The sequence below is a fragment of the Malania oleifera genome, chromosome 10 (genome assembly GCF_029873635.1).
Source record: "Malania oleifera isolate guangnan ecotype guangnan chromosome 10, ASM2987363v1, whole genome shotgun sequence".
NCBI classification, from domain to species: Eukaryota; Viridiplantae; Streptophyta; class Magnoliopsida; order Santalales; family Ximeniaceae; genus Malania; species Malania oleifera.
The window spans coordinates 4981444-4999798 of record NC_080426.1 but is presented as its reverse complement, the minus strand read 5'-3'; the positions used below and the strand labels follow the sequence as shown (position 1 = coordinate 4999798).

The following is an 18355-nucleotide window of genomic DNA, read 5'->3' as shown; positions in this document are numbered from 1 at the left end:
TACTCATTTCCCAAATCTTCAAGAATCTAAAAATGACTTTTGGTAATGATGGGAACTTGAGAATTAGCTCTAATAAAAGTTTATTCTATTATAATTAAAAATTTTTTAAAAACAAAACATTAATATTGCATAAAATTGAATTTTTTTTTTTATAGATTTAGTATGTTATTATTAGTTTTTTTTTTTTTTAACTTTACTTGATAACCAAACTTAAAAATTTAGATTTCTTAATATTTTCCTTTCCCTTTTCTAATTTTTTTTAATTTTAAACGAAGACTTAATAGAGAAAAAAAAAATATAAGATAAAATGAAGTTCATTATCTTTTTTTTTTTTTTTTTCCTTTCGTAAAATAAAATCCTTAACCCAAATAGACCGTAATCTTATATATGAAGAGAGCTTGAAGTTGAATTTGTATTATATTTAATATAAATAATATTAAAATTTCTGAGATTTGGTCTTTGAAGTTCGGGCTCTAGATTGGATTCGTGTTTTCAGGTTACATCGAACCACACAATCCAAAACATTTAATTGGATGTTTAATACACAGAAATACAATAAAATCAGAGGAAAATGAAATTGCAATTATCAAGTTGGAGATATTTTCATTGCATTCAAATCAAACATAATGTTAAGAGCCAACTTTACAAGCAGGTCTCGAACAGATGAAACCCTTCGAATGTTAATCACCTGATCAATCAAATAACAAATTCATGAGATATTTCGTTACAAATTTGTGTAAAAGAAATTAATTTAAATTTGTAAATTTTAGGCAAAGCATTTTGACAACCTATTCTGGCAACTGAAAACAATATTTCGCTTCTACTGCAAGTCTGCAACACCTAAAAATTGAATACAAAAGTAGAGGACAATCAACACCATAGGAAGATTCTCAGAATACCTAATTGTTAACCGGAAAATCTTCTGTGAGGATCTACAATAAGAGCAGGATTGCCAAGACAAAACAACTGGGAGTTTTAAGTCTAACAGTCACTTACCACTGGTATGTGAAAAACAACATCGTCGATATTGAAAATTTTACACTTCCTCGCAGCTAGAGCACTGTGATGAAAAGAAACAGAACCTAAAATATCCCCACAAAGAATGAGAAGCCAGAAACTAACACTAAAAGACAATAAACATTAAGGCGTTCTGCTCTTCATAATCTTACTTTTACTTTTGAACAAAGGCTGCAATAACAATCAAAGATCCTTGCAAATATTCAAATTGAATGATAGAATAGGGATTTTGGCGACCAAAGGCTCAACATAACTTCTAATATAAGAACCAATAATTGCGACTGCATTGAAAATCACACAGCCATTTTGGGCACAGCAAATATATATATTAAGAGACCAAATCATAAAACTCAGATGAAAAGGGCCGTGGAATTAGAAAGGATGATCTGTAGAATATGTTAATTCAACACACTAACTACTCGAACTCTAAGAATAAGAAATTCTATCATAATAAACATGGAATCTAATCAAACAGACTGAAGCAGAGGGAGCAGGACCAGAAACAGCAGCAGCAACTGGTGCCACAGCAAGTGCAAACTTGCAAGGATCCTACACATGCATCAAAATTTAATCAACTGAACAACAGGAAAAGGAAAATTATAATGGGTATTATAAATAAGCATGAGCACTATGAACCTCTAGATATTCAATCACTTTATCTGCTTGGGGATAAGAATACTCAGTTTCAACTGCAACAGAGAGAACATTTTTCTAGGCTTCCATAAACATGTGGGCTGCAGCAGCCAGGGTTGGGTAAGGGATTGCCAGTGACAGAGCGGTAAACATGGAGACACCAGTAGCAAACTTCTCAACGAGGTCATCTTCAGTCAGGTCAAGCACCTCTGGGCTGAAAACTGAGCCATCATCATAGACAGATTGGATAAACAGACCATAAGAAAAGGGCCTTATCCCTAGCTTTGGGAGCAGGGCAGCCTCAGAAGAGCCCACCCTGTCACCCTTCTTAATAAGCTCCACAGGGGTGATGATTTCAACAGTGCCCTTGTTAATCTTGGTTGGAATATTGAGGACCTGAGAGGCAACAACATGAGAAACTGTACCTATTCAAGAAAAAAAGGGTACCCTTCTCAGTTGAGAATATGAACCTGGAAGAAAGAGGTCTGTGAAGGATCGAGTCCCGTGTTGCCAGGGGGTACAACAACATCAATTGGGGCTATCAACCCCATTAGTGATAATAATTATTTGCATTATATCAGAGGGTAGAATTTGGAAGACTTAAGTGTCCAAAATTATTGAATAAGACTCAAACTTCATAGCTATGGCGAAATGGAGGAAAGTCATCTTGGCGTTCAGGGAGTTCAATGCCCTAGCAGTGGCGACCAGCAGGGCACCAATCTAATACAGCAGCTGTTGCACCTTCATCGGATAACTCAGGAAATGATTTCTCATTTGATCCTCGCATGAGTGCCCTTGCAGAACATGACATATGGTTTTGAAGCAAGAAACTGCTGGAACTGTTCTGCAAGGCACTCATGCAAGGATCAGATGAGAAATTTGCAATTGTGTGCTGCCATGTGATAGAATTTTAAATTGACATTTGCATGTGATGTTTGCATGTGTAAGACAGTTCGACAATTTGGTCCACCTTGAAAGTTGATGCTATTGAGCTCAGAACATGCTAAATTCCTTATTTGTGAACACTACATGCTAATTTTTTTTTTCCCTCTTTTTTTTTTTTGAATTTCGCCGGGTGTCCACAACCGTCAGCGACGTCCGTTTTACGGTCCGCCGCACCGGTCATGACTAATCCCACGCCTTGTAGCGGTGGCCCCACACACACCACAGAGGGGTAAATTCAGGAGCCCGCCGCAAGGATTGAACCCGGGAGGCATTTCTGCTAACCGTCAAGCGGCACTTCCAAAATTTGCCCCTGCCAACTGAGCTCCCCTTTTTGAGAATATGGAACATGGAGGATGTAGTGCAAATCCGAGTTTGAATCAAAAGGAAAATTTATCCATTTCACTTAATTGCAACCAAGGGAAGGATGTTGAAAGTTTTTCTAAACACACAACATAAGTCAGAATACTTAGAAAAACTACCTTAGATCGTTTTTAGTTGATCTATACTTCAGTTGTTTGGGACTCTAATGAACCATATCCTAATGGCTTAAAAAAAAAAGAAGGAGAAAAAGAAAAGCTTGAAGCAAATGAAAATAAGAAACAAGCCAGGGATCAAATGCAAAAAAAGAAAAAAAAAAGAAAAAAAGAAAAAGAAAAAAAAGAAACAAAAAAGAGGAAAACAATTGTGTATTGGAAAGGACTACCTATTACCGGGATCCTAACAAGAATGAGAAAGTAGATGTCTTCTAAAGTGTAGTAGTGTGAAAGCCGCCATTGTACATTCATGTACTAGAAATGGCTACCTATTATCAGGGTCCTTGCTAAATTAGAAAATATGTACCTTTTAAAGTGTAATAGTGTGAAAGCCGCCACTACAATGATTTTGAATTAGAGTAAGACCGTGCAATTGTCTCAGATTAACTGTTGTAATGAAACTGTTAATATCTATTGGTAGTAAATCTTGAAATTCTAGCCTTATTTCCATTCACGCGAGATTTGTTGCATTTCATTACCTTGATTGATTTACTAAATCATGCATAAATCTCTTAATTGATACTTAACTTGAATTAATTTGATTTATGTGATCCTAAACTCATTAAGCATATTTCATGGCATGTGATTTTCAAAAGTATTGGAATTATGGTTGCTACTCCTATAGTATGAATGCATTTACGTTATTTGTTAGAAACTAACAAAACGTTAGTTTTTTTGGGGGGGGGGGGTGTGATTACGCATCAAAATTGCGTAATTAGGTGTTTAAAAACATTAATTAAGGATTACAATTTTACTTAAATGCCTTATTACGTCCAATATTGAATATTGAGCTCAATTTATAATATTTGAATTTTTTTTTTTTTTTATTCAAAAATTTACGAGTAATTGTGTTAAATTTTTGCAATGTATTTTCGAGAATTTAAGAAGAAATAAATATGCAAATGCAAAAAATGGGGTGAGTCATGCAAAATGATGCAAATGGAGGCGTAAAGTGCAAAACGAAGCTAATTGGGTGATTATGGATAATTTCAACATTGTTTTGTAATCTGGACATAACTTTCTCATTCGAGCTCCGATTGAGATGATTCAAGATGATATGGAACACCAAGAAAAAGTTCTACAACTTCCACATTTTGAGTTTTGAGAGATACCAGATACATCAAGGTCGAAATCGGGCAGTACCTTCATTTATTTATTGATAACCCTCACTTTTGACGGAAGAATACCGTGGTTACAAGACAATCAATGGGAGGAACAAAAGACAAAACTACAAAGGCCTCCCCAAAAAACAACACCAACAACCCGCCAAAACAGGATTACAAGTTCAAGCAAAATAAAACAAAACAAACACCTACAAAACAAATTTCAAGCAACAAAACAAACAAAAGGTAAAGAACATAAAGCATAAACCAAAATCAACAAGAAATCAACTAAACATACGTCATATAAGTCGTACCTATCTTCTTCAGTTTATACAACCTATTGATAACTCTAGGGAGTTGACTACTATTTGTAAACAAATTATTCCTCCCCATAGCACCTTGACGAGGCAAGGCATCAGCCACTTTATTCCCTTCTCTATACCAATGCTTTATCGAAAAGTCTACTCTCTCCAATAAACCGATCAGCTACTCCCAAAAATCCCACAAATACCCCAAGGAGCACCTACTGGATCTTATCCAATTTACAATAATAATCGAATCACATTCAATATCAATACTAGTATGGCCCAAATGTTTGCAAATCTTTATTCCCTCCAACACAACTTTCAATTCAGCTTCATTATTTGAACAAGAACCAAAATATTTTGAAAAACCAAAAACAAAAGAACATGTATGGTCTCTAAGGATGCCATCACCACCCGCCGGCCTTGGGTTCCCCAAGCTGCTCCCAACCAAATTTAGTTTCAACCTTCCTTGCCCCGGTTTTAGCCATCTCACACATTGCATAGTTTTAATCCTTTTATTTACAAGTTGCACTTCTAGATTCTGCAATATCCGAAAATCAGCATCCTTTAAGTGAGTCATTCCTGTCATATTCTTACTCAAAACCCCCACCCAATACTTAATGGCAGCCACACATCTGTAGTACTCTCCAATTTCCCCTCCATTCGAGCTGCACATCTCCTTCTCCACAGCCTCCAAGCTACTAAACAAGGAATCAAACCCATCAATGATCCCATTTGAGAAAATTTGGAAGCTCTATTAAATCACATTTGGACTCTTTCTTTCCAACTTTGTTGTCTAAGGAAAGGGACACCTACGTCCACCAAAACCTTCCTCCAAATCTCAGTAGTAAGGTCTCTCTTATTTAACACATGCTCTATATCTTCTGGCTGCCTCATCTCACAACAATTACACGCCGAAGCCAGCGACACCCCCACCCTTCTCACTTTTTCATCAACACTTAAGCACTCAAAAGCGGCTTTCCACATGCAGATAACAATTTTCTTCAGTAACCATTTATTCCAAACCCACTTTGCCCAATCAAACTTTAGAGCTCTTACTCTGATAACATCCCATGCGGACTTTATATTAAAACAACCATCCTTTTCTAGGAGCCATAGCAGAAGGTCCGAAGAGTTTCTAAGATTTCCCACCCTTTCCATCACTTCTTCCACTTTATAATACCCCAGAATCCTCTGCAAATTTTCCACATCCCACGCATTATTGATAACCAAATCTTTTAATCTGATATGAGAATGCACACCATATGGACACTCTGCAAACAAATGTCCTGAATCTAGAAATTTATCATACCACAATTTTACATCTCCTCCTCTAACCTTCCACTTAGATTTACTTAACATATTAGGCATACCCTGTAGAACTTTCCTCCAAAAGGAAGAATCCAATCCATGAGGTCTGCAAAGGGCAATATAACCTCTTTTCACATATTTAACTTTAAAAAATCTAGCCCATAAAGAGTTTTGAGTTAATAAATGCCAACCAAACTTCATGAACAAAGACCGTTGAACTTCCAAAATGTCCCTTACTCCTATGCCCCCATCCTCCACAGGAACACATAATTTCTTTCAAGCCCTCCATTTCATTTTTTCTTCCATCCTTAAATCCCCAGAAAAAAGAAGTAAACATACCTTGTATCTTTTTTATCACCAGTTTCGGGACATTTAGCACAACTAACAGATGCAATGACATACTTAAAAGCACATGTCTCAACAAAACTAGACGACTTCCTTGAGACAACAGTCTACTTTTTCAGGCCTCAACTCTCTTACTTATTTTTTGAATTAAAGGGTCAAAATGACAGCCCTTCAATTTACCATCCACTATCGGCACACTTAAATACGTAAAATGAAATTTACCTTCACTGAAACCAGTTTCTTGAAGAATTTCTCCCTTTCTGTGAAGCCCCAACTTCTTTGAGAAAAAAATTGCTGATTTATCTTTATTCACCCTTTGACCAGTCCAGTTTTCATACTCCTTAATCACCTTCATTATCTGTCTAACAAATTTTTTTTCAGCATTAGCAAATATAACAACATCATCCGCGTACATTAAATGTGATATAATAGGTGCACCACACGGATGTGCAAACGGTAAAATCCGCTTCTCAGACGGCTTTTTTTTAATTAATTTAAAAAGAATTTCTTCCATGATGATGAAAATATACAACGACAACGAATCCCCTTGCCTCAAGCCCCTTTTTGACTTGAAGAAACCTCTATAAGTGTCATGCATCATGACAGATAACCAAGGAGTAGAAATACAATTCTGAATCAACTTACAAGACCAATCTGGAAAACCAAGAGCATGGAAAATCTGATCTATCACCTGTCACTCCACTCGATCATACGCTTTGCTCATATCAAGCTTTAACATTATATTTGTGACAACCCAAATAAAAATGGAATTTAGATAATAAAGAGGAAGGGAAATGAAACCAGTAACAGAAGGAGGAAGTCAACTTCGTTGACGACATTGCACTTTGGAAGGAATAATCGAGGGGGGGATCATCAGGGCTTCGTCGACGAATACAGGGGATTCATCGACGAGGGCTTAAGAGAATTCGTCGACGAAGACTGAATTTCGTCGACGAAGAAATACCGAGAGGCATTTTGAGCCAACTAAATTTCGTCGATGAAATTAATGAAGGATTCGTCGACGAATGATGTGGCTCGTCAATCAATCCAATTCTATAAATAGAAAAATCTGGATTTTTAACTTCATTGTTAAGCAAACTTTTCCCTCTCTCTCTCTCTCATCGATTTTGGGTCAGATTTATACCGGATCGACAATCTGAAGTCACCACGACGCTCCTGGAGAAGTTCTCTCCAAATCTGTCGGAGCGGATCGTTGGTGAAAGTAATTTGGAAATCATCCCTGGGTTGAGGTAAGACTTTTTAAGACAAAATTGACTTTACGGTAGTTATAGGAAATGATGTACACATAGAAATACTGAAGTTTAGTACTGTGAGTTTTTAGTTTCAGGGTATTGATTGGGAAATCCTACGGGTATGAGACCAGAGTTTTAGAGGCTTTCTCAGTAGTCAAGAAAGGAAATAAACTAAAGCAATTACTTTTTACGCAAATTAATATTACTTATAAGCAAATTGATTTCCTGAAAATATTTATGATACTTGAATATTATAGAATAAATGCACGTTTGGGAAAAATACTGCTATTATGTTGAAACGTGTATATATGTATGAGATGTCAGAAAATTATGATTTTAGAATTAGAAGTATGATTTTATACAACACATGCGTGACATGAATATTATTTTACGTAAAATGTAATATGAAATGAAAGATTTTACGAGCAAAGCATGTTTTCAGGTATTATGAAAAGATGTGTTATGTTACAATGATTTTGACGAATATACATATGATAATTAATTTATTTTCAGAATGTATATACCTGAAATGATTTCGGCGCGAGACCGTATTTATGATTTCGGCGCGAGGCCGTATTTATGATTTCGGCGCGATGCCGTATTTATGTTTCGGCACGAGACCGTATTTATGTATGATTTCGGCACAAGGCCGTATTTATGAAAATGATCGGCATGAGACCGTTATTATATCATGTATTATATGTTATCAGAACCCGGATGTTAGTTTAGTTTAGTTTCAAGAGTTCGGTACCGTAGCTATATGTAGATCAAATATCTACATTCAGATTAGTGCTAACCAACTCACGAGGGGATGAGAGATGGATAGTCGATGTGACTTTTAGTAAAGTGTGGACGTCCACCTAGCAGTCCGGACCTCATCGTACTTACAGACATATTTGACTCGGCAGTTGTCGACCAGCCATTGTCGGGTCCCGCCTTCAAGCTGCACAACCCGTCATGGGAGGTAATACATAACATTAGCTAGTTATTCATCCTGGGTATGTTTTCAGTATTATTAGTTATAACAGATGTTTTATGTACGTTATGATTTATTAATAAATATGAAAGTACATGAGAATTTAGTATGTTATGATGAAAGTTTACTGATATATGAAATGTACTGTATATGTATAATTGTATTAAATGTTCATGTTGCCACACAACTGTATTTATTTTATTTTCCCTTACTGAGAAGTGTCTCACCCCCGAGCTAAATATATTTTTCAGGAGACCCTGAGTGACCGGTGGGTCGTAGCCGCCGTGGAGTCGGTGGTATTATCCCGATAGGAGGGTGAGATTTTGTACTAGGGTCAGAATTATTTTATATTTGATCCTAGAGTTATTTTGACGCTTATGAGAATGTATATAAAATACAGCTTTATGATGTTGTAGTAAACTTTGGTATTATGCTTTATGGATGGATGTTTGAGATTTTATACTGGCTGCTGCTTAAGTTTCCGCTATATTTGACAGGTGTACCCGTTACCCACGAGTCGGGTTGACCATTTTATTTATTTTGGTTATATTTTATTTGAGGTTGTTGTAATATTACCTCCTCTCACCCGCCTATGTAATAATTTTGTCATCTCTTGAACAAACGTTATATTTTCGAAAATACTCCTCCCTTTCACAAAAGCACCTTGTTCTATAAATATTAAATCACCCATCACCAACGAAAGCTTACCAACAAAGATTTTGGAGAAAATTTTATAGATTACATTACAAAAGCTTACCGGTCGAAATTTATCAAAATACTGAGGATCCTTTACTTTAGGAATAAGCACTATGTAAGAGGAACAAAAAAACCGAGACAACATATCACCTCTGAAGAATTCTCTTATCATATCTATCACATCATTTTTAATAATCTTCCAACAGGTAATATAGAAAGAAGACCAAAACTCATCTGGTCCTGAGCTACTATTCACATAAATAGAAGAAATAACCTCAAAAACCTCCTCCTCAGTTGGATCTTCCCTCAATTGACCTATAAACTCCTCATAAACCACCGAATGGATAATACCGTCCAGATTTGACCTTTGCACTGAACTATTTTGCCTCAAGAATTACTCAAAGTAATTCACAGCCTCATCATAGACCATCTGCATATTTTCCAACACTCAACCATCAGGAAGTACCATTGAATTTACACAAGAGTTACGCCTTTTTTGCGTAATCACAGCATGAAAAAACTTTGAATTCTAATCACCATCAATCAACCATTTCATCTTTGCTTGGTGCGCCAACCTAGCATCTTCCCTTCTATACCAAACCTCCAATTCAGCTTTAGAAACAAGGAACTCTTCTTCAACTGATTTCGAGTACTCTGTCTGTAGTAAATTCTCAAATTTTTCCACCCTTCCCTCCAACTCTTGAATAAAACCACCAACATGACCAAAAGTCTGTTTATTCCACACCCTAAGTCTTTGTTTTAGCCTTTTCAATTTACCCGCCAATTTACACAACCATGAATTTGTTGTTGTACCTGTTATACCAACCATGCATGTGAAGAAGCATTTGCATGGGCCATGCACACAAGAAAGCTTTAGTGAATATCAAAAGGAGTCATGAGCTTTAATAAAACATGTAAGACCTATGCAAAAAAGAGGTTGTGGGCTTAGAAATTTAAAGAGGTCGTAGGGTCATATGAAGACAAGCAGCCCATGCACAGCACTTAAAGGACAACATTTTTTGGCCAATCAGGGAGAAAAAGTTGGGTTATAAGGCTGCTTCAACGTAGTCTAGAGCAGTCGTAGGGTTCAAGAGAAGAGGACAACAACTTTATACAAAGGCAGCTATGCGCCACTTTAGAGGGGGCTAGAGACCGTAGGGTTGGAGAGGAGATTGGAGAGGTTTGAGCAGGAAACTGATAGCCGCAAAGGGGGAAAAGGAAGAAAAGAAACACAGCAGCTTTAAGAGTTGCTATGCACAGGAAACCAAAAGGGGAGCAGTCTTACCATTCGACCATCTCCATCTCTCCAACACACTCTCTCTCTCTCCTTGTTTATTTATTTTTTTCTTTACTTTATTGTTACTTGAATATTTTGTTTGAGATTATTTTTATTTAAGCTTTTGTTTAAGCTATTGTTGGATTTGTTTTTATTTAAGTTAACGTTGTATTGGAAATTTCATGGTTGAATGTTTTATTGAATAAATGTTTCCTTTAGGCTTTACTTTAATGTTATTTGAATATCTTGTTGGAGTTTATTATTGGATTGAGTTATTTTTGTTTAAGTTATTGCTAGATTTATTCAAGTAATTATTGTTTTACTTTATTGTTCTTCCAATGTCTTATTTGAGTTCACAATGGGGTTGAGTTTATTTTTGGTTAAGCTATTGTTGAGTTTATTTTATTTAAGTTATTGTTGAGTTAAGTTTATTTTATTGTTGAGTATTTTTATAAGATTAATGAAGTCTTCATTTTTAATTCATTATTTGAATGCTTAAGGGGTTTTGGTTATGTTGCTTGTTTTAATTTCTTCACAAACTCTCAAAAACCCAAGAATATGAATCTGAACTCTGTTCAATAAAAGTTTCGTTGTTTTAATGCGAGTTTGAAATTAATCTACATTCCCTTAGGAGACGATCTGGCCTTTTGGGCTAATTATTACGCGATAGAACTCCTATACTTCGGTTAGGCTTTGCACTACTCATTTTATAGTGAATCAAGTTTTTGGCGCTTTTGACGAGAAATGTCAGATTTAGTTTCAAACTTGTGGTTTCCCTTTATTTTTCCTATGATCTAAAAATAAATAAATATTCATACTTATTTGAAGAAATTATAGTTACACTTGCACCATGCACTCTTAAATTTTTGTAGCTCATACGAACCACTACACCATCATGCATTGTTTTACCTAATGATGCACTTAATTTTACGATTAAGCATGAGATGTTGTTAGTGATATATCAGTTCCACGGGATGGATTCTGAGAGCCCTTACCAGCATCTGACGGACTTTGAATTTACTTGCACTACTTTTATTACTAGAGTTGAAACTAATGAGTTTATTAAATTTCTTTTATTTCCTTTCTCTTTAAAGGATAAAGTAATGATTTGATTTAATTCTTTGAGACCTAATTCCATCTCTGGTTGGACTGATATGCAACGTGAATTCTTACATAAATTTTTTCCTTTTCAGAGAACCCAATTTCTGCAAGAGCAAATCGGTTAATTTATGCCAAAAGGTGATAAGACTTTCCAAGCTTGTTGGAAAAGGTTTAAGGAGCTGATGAACATTTATCCACATCATGGGTTTGAGTCTTGGAGACTAGCCAATTATTTTAACACAACCCTCATTCCTGAATGCAAACAGTTTGTGCAAACCATGTGCAATGGGGAATTCATTAGCAAGGGGCCTGATCAAGGACACTCATTTTTTGATTATCTAGCTGAAAGTGTCCAACAATGGAATACATGATTTGATCGGGAACTAGTGGCAACACAACCTCTTAGAGCAATTGATGGTGGAGGTAAATATGAAATCAAAGAGGAGACTGATCTTCAGGGTCGTATTGTTGCTTTGACTAGGAGGTTAGAGGTTATGGAATTAGAAAAGGTAGAAGTTGCGAAAGCAGTGGAAGTGTGTTCTCTATGCGCCGATTCTAGCCATAAGACTCAGGATTGTCCGATTATGCCAGTGTTACAGGAGAGTGGGTCTAATTAGATGCAATCAGCGAATTGGGTTAACAAAGCACAAAATCAGCCTTTCTCTAACACTTATAATTCGGGATGCAGGAGTCATCTGAATTTATCATAGAGAAATGATCAGCCTGGTCAATCTTCGCCTTTTCAGCAACCTCCCCAGTCCTATGCACCACCTTCAATGCCGATATATCATCAAGTCGCTCCTCAACATCAGTATCAGCCATCCCCAAGATTCCAATCTAATGTAGCACCTGCTTCATCGAAGAAGTCTCTTGATGATAGCATGACACAGATGACTAATACACTTAAGCAATTCATGATAAGCCAAAATATGATCAACACTCAAACTTCTCAAGTCATCAACGAGATAAGCACCGATTTGACTAGGCTGAACACAACATTGAGTGCATTAGAGGAAGGTGAATTCTCAAGCATAGCTAAATACTTGAGTGCAAGTTGCAACCATGGAACCTTCATCTTCTACTGGAGTAAATGTCAAGGATTGCAATACCGTAACAAATCTTCGCAGTGGTAAGGTGATTGGTACACTAGATAGAGAGGATGATCAAAATGGTAAGAGTTCAACTTTCAATGAACCAGGTAAAAATTTTAGTGTTGATATTTCTGAAAAAATTTATGTAAGAATTCACGTTGCATATCAGTCTAATTAGAGATAAAATTAGGCCTCAAAGAATTAAATCAAATCTTCATTTTATCATTTTAAAAAAAAGGAAATAAACGAAGTTTAATAAACTCATTAGTGTCAGCTCTAATAATAAAAGTAGTGCAAGTCAACTCAAAGTTCGTTAGGTGCTAGTACGGGCTCTCAGAATCCATCCCGTGAAACGGAGGTATCATTGACAAAATCTCATGCTTAATCGTAAAATTATGTGCATCATTAGGTAAAGCAATACATGATGGTGTAGTCGTTCATATGGGCTGCAAAAAATCTTTAAGAGTGCGTGGTGCAAATGCAGCCATAATTTCTTCAAATGAGCATGAATTTTTTTTTTTTTTTTAGATTATGAGAAAAAAAAAAAAAGAAAAAAAAAAGGGAAACCATAAGTTTGAAAGTAAATCTGACATTCCCTCGCAATGACGCCAAAAACTTGACTCACTATAAAATGAGCAGCGTAAAGGCTATTCCAAGTATAGGAATTTTAACGAGAAAATAATTAGCCCAAAAGACCAGATCGTCTCCTCAAGGAATGTAGATTTATTTCAAACTCGCATTAAAACAACAAGAAAAAAAAACATTTATTGAACACAGTTCAGATTCATATTCTTAAGTTTTTGAGAGTTTAAAAAGAAATTAAAACAAACAAAATAACCAAAACCCGTTAAGCATTCGAATAACGAACTAAAAATGAAAACTTCATTAATCTAATAAAAATACTCAACAATAAAATAAACTTAACTCAACGATAACTTAAATAAAATAAACTCAACAATAGCTTAATCAAAAATAAACTCAACCCCATTATGAACTCAAATAAGACATTGGAAGAATAATAAAATAAAACAATAATTACTTAAATAAACCTAGCAATAACTTAAACAAAAATAACTCAATCCAATAATAAACTCCAACAAGATATTCAAATAACATTAAAGTAAAGCATAAAAGAAACATTCATTCAATAAACATTCAATCATGAAATTTTCAATCCAACGTTAACTTAAATAAAAACAAATCCAACAATAGTTTAAACAAAATAAACCAAACTCAAACAAAAGCTTAAATAAAAATAATTTCACACAAAATATTAAAGTAATAATAAAGAAAAAAATAAATAAAGGAGAGAGAGAGAGAGAGAGAGAGAGAGAGAGAGAGAGAGGGAGTGTTGGAGAGATGGAGATAGCCAAATGGTAAGGCTGCTCCCCTTTTGGTTTCCTGCGCACAGCAACTCTTAAAGCTGCTGTATTTTTTTTCTTCCTTTTCCCTATTTGCGGCTGCCAGCTTCCTCCTCAAACCCTCCAATCTCCTCTCTAGCCCTACGGGCTCTAGCCCCCTCTAAAGTGGCGCACGACAACCTTTATATAAAGCTGCTCTCCTCTTCTCTTGAACCCTACGGCTGCTCTAGCCCACGTTGAAGCAGCCCTATGGTCCAACTTTTTCTCCGTGATTGGCCGAAACATGCTGCCCTTTAAGTGCTGCGCATGGGCTGCTTGTCTTCATATGAGCCTACGGCCTCTTTAAATTTCTAAGCCCACAACCTCATTCTTTTATCCATGGCCCATGCACACATGTTGTTTTAATAAAGCTCACGGCCCCTTTTGATGTTCATCACAGCTTCCTTGTGTGCATGGCCCATGTATGCATGGCCCATGCAAATGCTACTCAATATAGCAGATACAACAACTTCAAGCCTGATTTCGACCTTGATGTAGCTTGTATCTCTCAAAACTCAAAACATGAAAATTGTAGAACTTTTTCTTGGTGCTCCATAACATCTTAAATCATCTCAATCAGAGTTAGGATGAGAGAGTTATGCCCAAATTACGAAACATCGTCGAAACTGTCCATAATCGCCCAATTAGCTTCATTTTGCACTTAACTTCTCCATTTGCATCATTTTGCATGACTCACACCACTTTTTGCATGTGCATCTTTATATTATACTCATTTATTTATTTGGATTATTACATCCTCCTCTCCTTAGAACAATTTCGTCATCAAAATTTTTAAACATAAACTTATGGAAATATAATGAATTATTTAAATGTGTACCTCGTTTAGTGTCAAACTTTTAATCTAACCTCGCATCATTTTAAAGATGTAGATATTTTATGCGTATTTCCTCTTCTAGTTCCCACGATGATTCTTTAATAGCATGGTTGCGCCAGAGTACATTTACCAATGGAATCTTGTTGGTACGCAATTCATGATCTTTATTGTCTAGAATCTAGACTGTTATTTCTTCATATGATAAAATATCGTTAACTTCCAATGATTCATAACTTATCAAATGAGAAGGTCTAAAATGTATTTTTTAGCATTAAAGTGTGAAACACATCATGAATTTTTAAAAATGCATGAGGTAGGGCTACTCTGTAAGCGACTAAACCAATCATCTCTGGTATCTCGAATAACCCAATATACTTGTGGCTTAACTTACCATTCTTTCCAAACCTCATGGTTCCTATCATTGGAGCAACCTTTAGAAATATAGTCCCCCACTTCAAATTCTAACTCTCGTCGACGGGTATCAGCATAACTCTTTTGCAGACTCTGAGCACTTTTTATTTTATCCCGAATGAACTTAATTTTCTCGAAAGTTTTTTATATAATCTTTGAATCTAAAAGTCATCATTCACCAACTTCATTCCAATATAAGGAGATTGGCACCTCCAACCATATAATGCTTCATAAGGCGCCATCTCTATGCTTGAGTGATATCTGTCATTGTAGGCGAACTCAACCAACAGCAAATACTAAATCCACCTTCCTTTGAAATCAAGCACACATGCTCTTAGCATATCTTCCAATATCTGAATTATTCTCTCTGATTGTCCATTAGTTTGAGAATGAAATGTTGCGCTAAAGGTAAGTTGAATTCATAAGGCTTTTTGCAAACTCTTTCAAAATTGAGATGTGAATCGTGGGTCTCGGTCTGATACAATAGACACAGGTACGTCATGTAGTCTAACTATCTCCTAAACATATAACTCTGCAAGTTTATTCATAAATTAGTTAACTTTGATTGGAATAAAATTAGCAGATTTTTGTTAAACGATCAACAACCATCCAAATGACGTTTTGCCCATAAAGTGTTGGTGGTAACCCTATCACAAAATACATACAAAAGTGCTCCCATTTCCACTCAGGAATGTGGAGTGGTTGTGGTGGCGCTGCTAGTTTTTAATGTTCAGCATTCACTTGCTGACAAGTAAATAACTATTCTACGAACTGTGCAATCTCTCATTTCATGTTAATCCACCAAAAAGGAGCAAGTCCCAATACATTTTTGTGCTTTTCAGATATACTGTATAGAGCGATCAATGAGCTTCTTTCAAAATTATTCTTTTAATATCTCCATCATTAGGCAAACACAATCTGGTTTGAAATATCAAAATCTCATCATCAGAAATATTGAGATCTGTCTTCAATCCACACTATACCTAATGGTGGAGATACTAAGGATGGACATGTCATCCATCCTTATCAAAGCAATTAAATTGCATGCAGAAATTCAAATTCCACTTAACTAATTAGCTTTCAATTTTGATCTTCTAATTGAAAAATTCATTTATGTGTGTGTAGGTGCAAGCATGGAATTAGAGCATTTGATCTTTCTTTTTTTTTTTCAATGTAAAAAATATTTTAATTTCCCTTTATTTAATATTTTTTTTTATATTTTCTCACTTTATTGAAATAAAAAGAAAATCTATCCGCCCCAACAAAATGGGGTGTCTACATTTAATAGAAAAAGAAAATATAAGAAAATAAATTTCCTCCTTATATTCATTTGCTTTTATTTTCTCCCATAAAATCCTCGATCCAAAAAACTTTACAAGATCAGTCCAATGGTGGGCTGAAACCTCTCCATATCTCATCTCATATGAATATAAGGGTCAATGTAGCCATTTAACTACCCATCTTTCTACCTAGCATTATTCTCTGATGGCCTTGGAATGTTGGTATGCTCCTTCAAACTAATCAATTTCTTGGATTTTATTTTCTCAATGATTATTGAAACATAGACAACACGCTAACTTGTCATGACTAGAAGTATCTTGCGTTTAAGAAGAAAATGCAATGCAAATTTTTTTTTATTCATGTTGAGAACGTGAAAAGGGTCTAACCAAACCACACAAACTTCTATCTGTGATAGAGAAAAATTCAAGTAAATATTACGTCTAGAACAGTTAAAGATAGAAAAACTATGAGCAACTAGCAAGCAGAAAAATATTATGTAAAATATAGATGGGTAACTTCACCTTGTACTTAGCGACCTCCTCGCGCACCTCCTTCAAATCCCCCTTGGTGAAAATCAAACCAACATTCCCCTAATAAAACCGCGCAAAAGGTTAACACAATGACTAATGCAACCCAATAGGAACAAAACAACAAATTGAATCAATGAGAACCACAAGTAGAGGAATGAGGTTAAGGAAGGCCTTGTTTCCAGTCTTCTCGGCATGAATCCTTATGGAGCGCTTCATTATGGTGTTCTTCCCCATCAGAACAATGGAATCGCCACGCAGACCTTTCCGAATGTTCTGCAACTGGTTCGACCAACATTATCGGCCGCCGCACCATTGATACAGAGATGTCTGTTGAGATTTGAGGGGGGGGGGGGGGGGAATAAATAGAAAGAATTAAAACTAATCAAAGCAAAAAGAGGGCCAAGACGAAGCAGGTGCTTTGTCAAGGCGTACATCGATTCGAGCCGTCTCTTTAACATCGTCTATTCTACGATTGTTCTAAGCTGTATGTGGAAGACCCTAGGCCAGGGGGCTTTGCAGCCGGCAAGGGAAGTCGTTGTCGCATGGCAGATATATAGAGTGGAGTGGGGAAGTGGAGAAGTGGGAAGATGAAGGGGCCATTGTGGGACCTAGATCTAGCAGTCCAACTTTGTTTATCGTTTTGGATCTGACGGCGGTGGTCTGTGGACTGATGGGCCAGTTAAGATGATGGGCCTTTTCTGGGCATAAAAAATAGATAGGGTGGGTTTTCAAATGAGGGCTGTCTAATTTAATTCTGGGAAATAACATACACAAATATATAAATATATATATAATATATATTTTTTACTATACTTACTCTCTATATCAAATACCATTAAAAAATAAAAATTTTTATAATATCATTAAGAAATAAAAAAAATAAATATTAAGGATGTATTGTTAATTGATTATATATATGTAGGCTTTTCTTGATAATTAAATATGAATATTTTTTATGTTCTAAATAGATTTCCGTTGTAGTATGTTTGAAATTCATAAATTATATATAAAAAAGGAATAAATGAAAGGAGTAATGGAAATGAAACCAAATATTTAGAGAATGAAAATGTTATACTTACATTATAAACATAATCTTTTATTTACAATTATATGAAACAATATAAATAAGTGAAAATGTGATATTTAAGTGATACTATTTTTCAAGAAATAAGTGTACATAAGAATTACAATTCTTACGAAAAATTAAGTCAAGTTTACCTAAATTACATATGAACTCTTTAACTTATCTCTAAAATTAAAGTAACGTAAATCTGCATCTCTCATATGATGAAAATTTAACCGTTAAATCCAAT

General features: G+C 35.4%; 1 protein-coding gene across 10 annotated transcripts; it reads right to left on the bottom strand.

Moving 5' to 3' along the window:
* Positions 1–451: 451 nt before the first annotated feature.
* LOC131166999 (large ribosomal subunit protein uL10-like) lies at positions 452–17711 on the bottom strand. Of its 10 annotated transcripts, none has more exons than XR_009139943.1 (5): positions 17184–17679; positions 17034–17102; positions 997–1060; positions 789–840; positions 452–688 (listed from the first exon to the last, which is right to left on the bottom strand). XR_009139943.1 is itself a non-coding variant. In XM_058125715.1 (4 exons), the coding sequence occupies exons 2-4, from the start codon at positions 17274–17276 to the stop codon at positions 587–589; spliced, it is 261 nt and encodes an 86-aa protein (XP_057981698.1). In that variant the 5' UTR covers positions 17277–17369; positions 17475–17685; the 3' UTR covers positions 452–586. The 10 variants fall into 10 exon arrangements, 2 of the variants coding, with proteins under 2 accessions (XP_057981698.1, XP_057981696.1); XR_009139944.1 differs by having other exon boundaries at positions 17034–17369; positions 17475–17675; XR_009139945.1 differs by having other exon boundaries at positions 997–1082; positions 17187–17671.
* Positions 17712–18355: the final 644 nt, after the last annotated feature.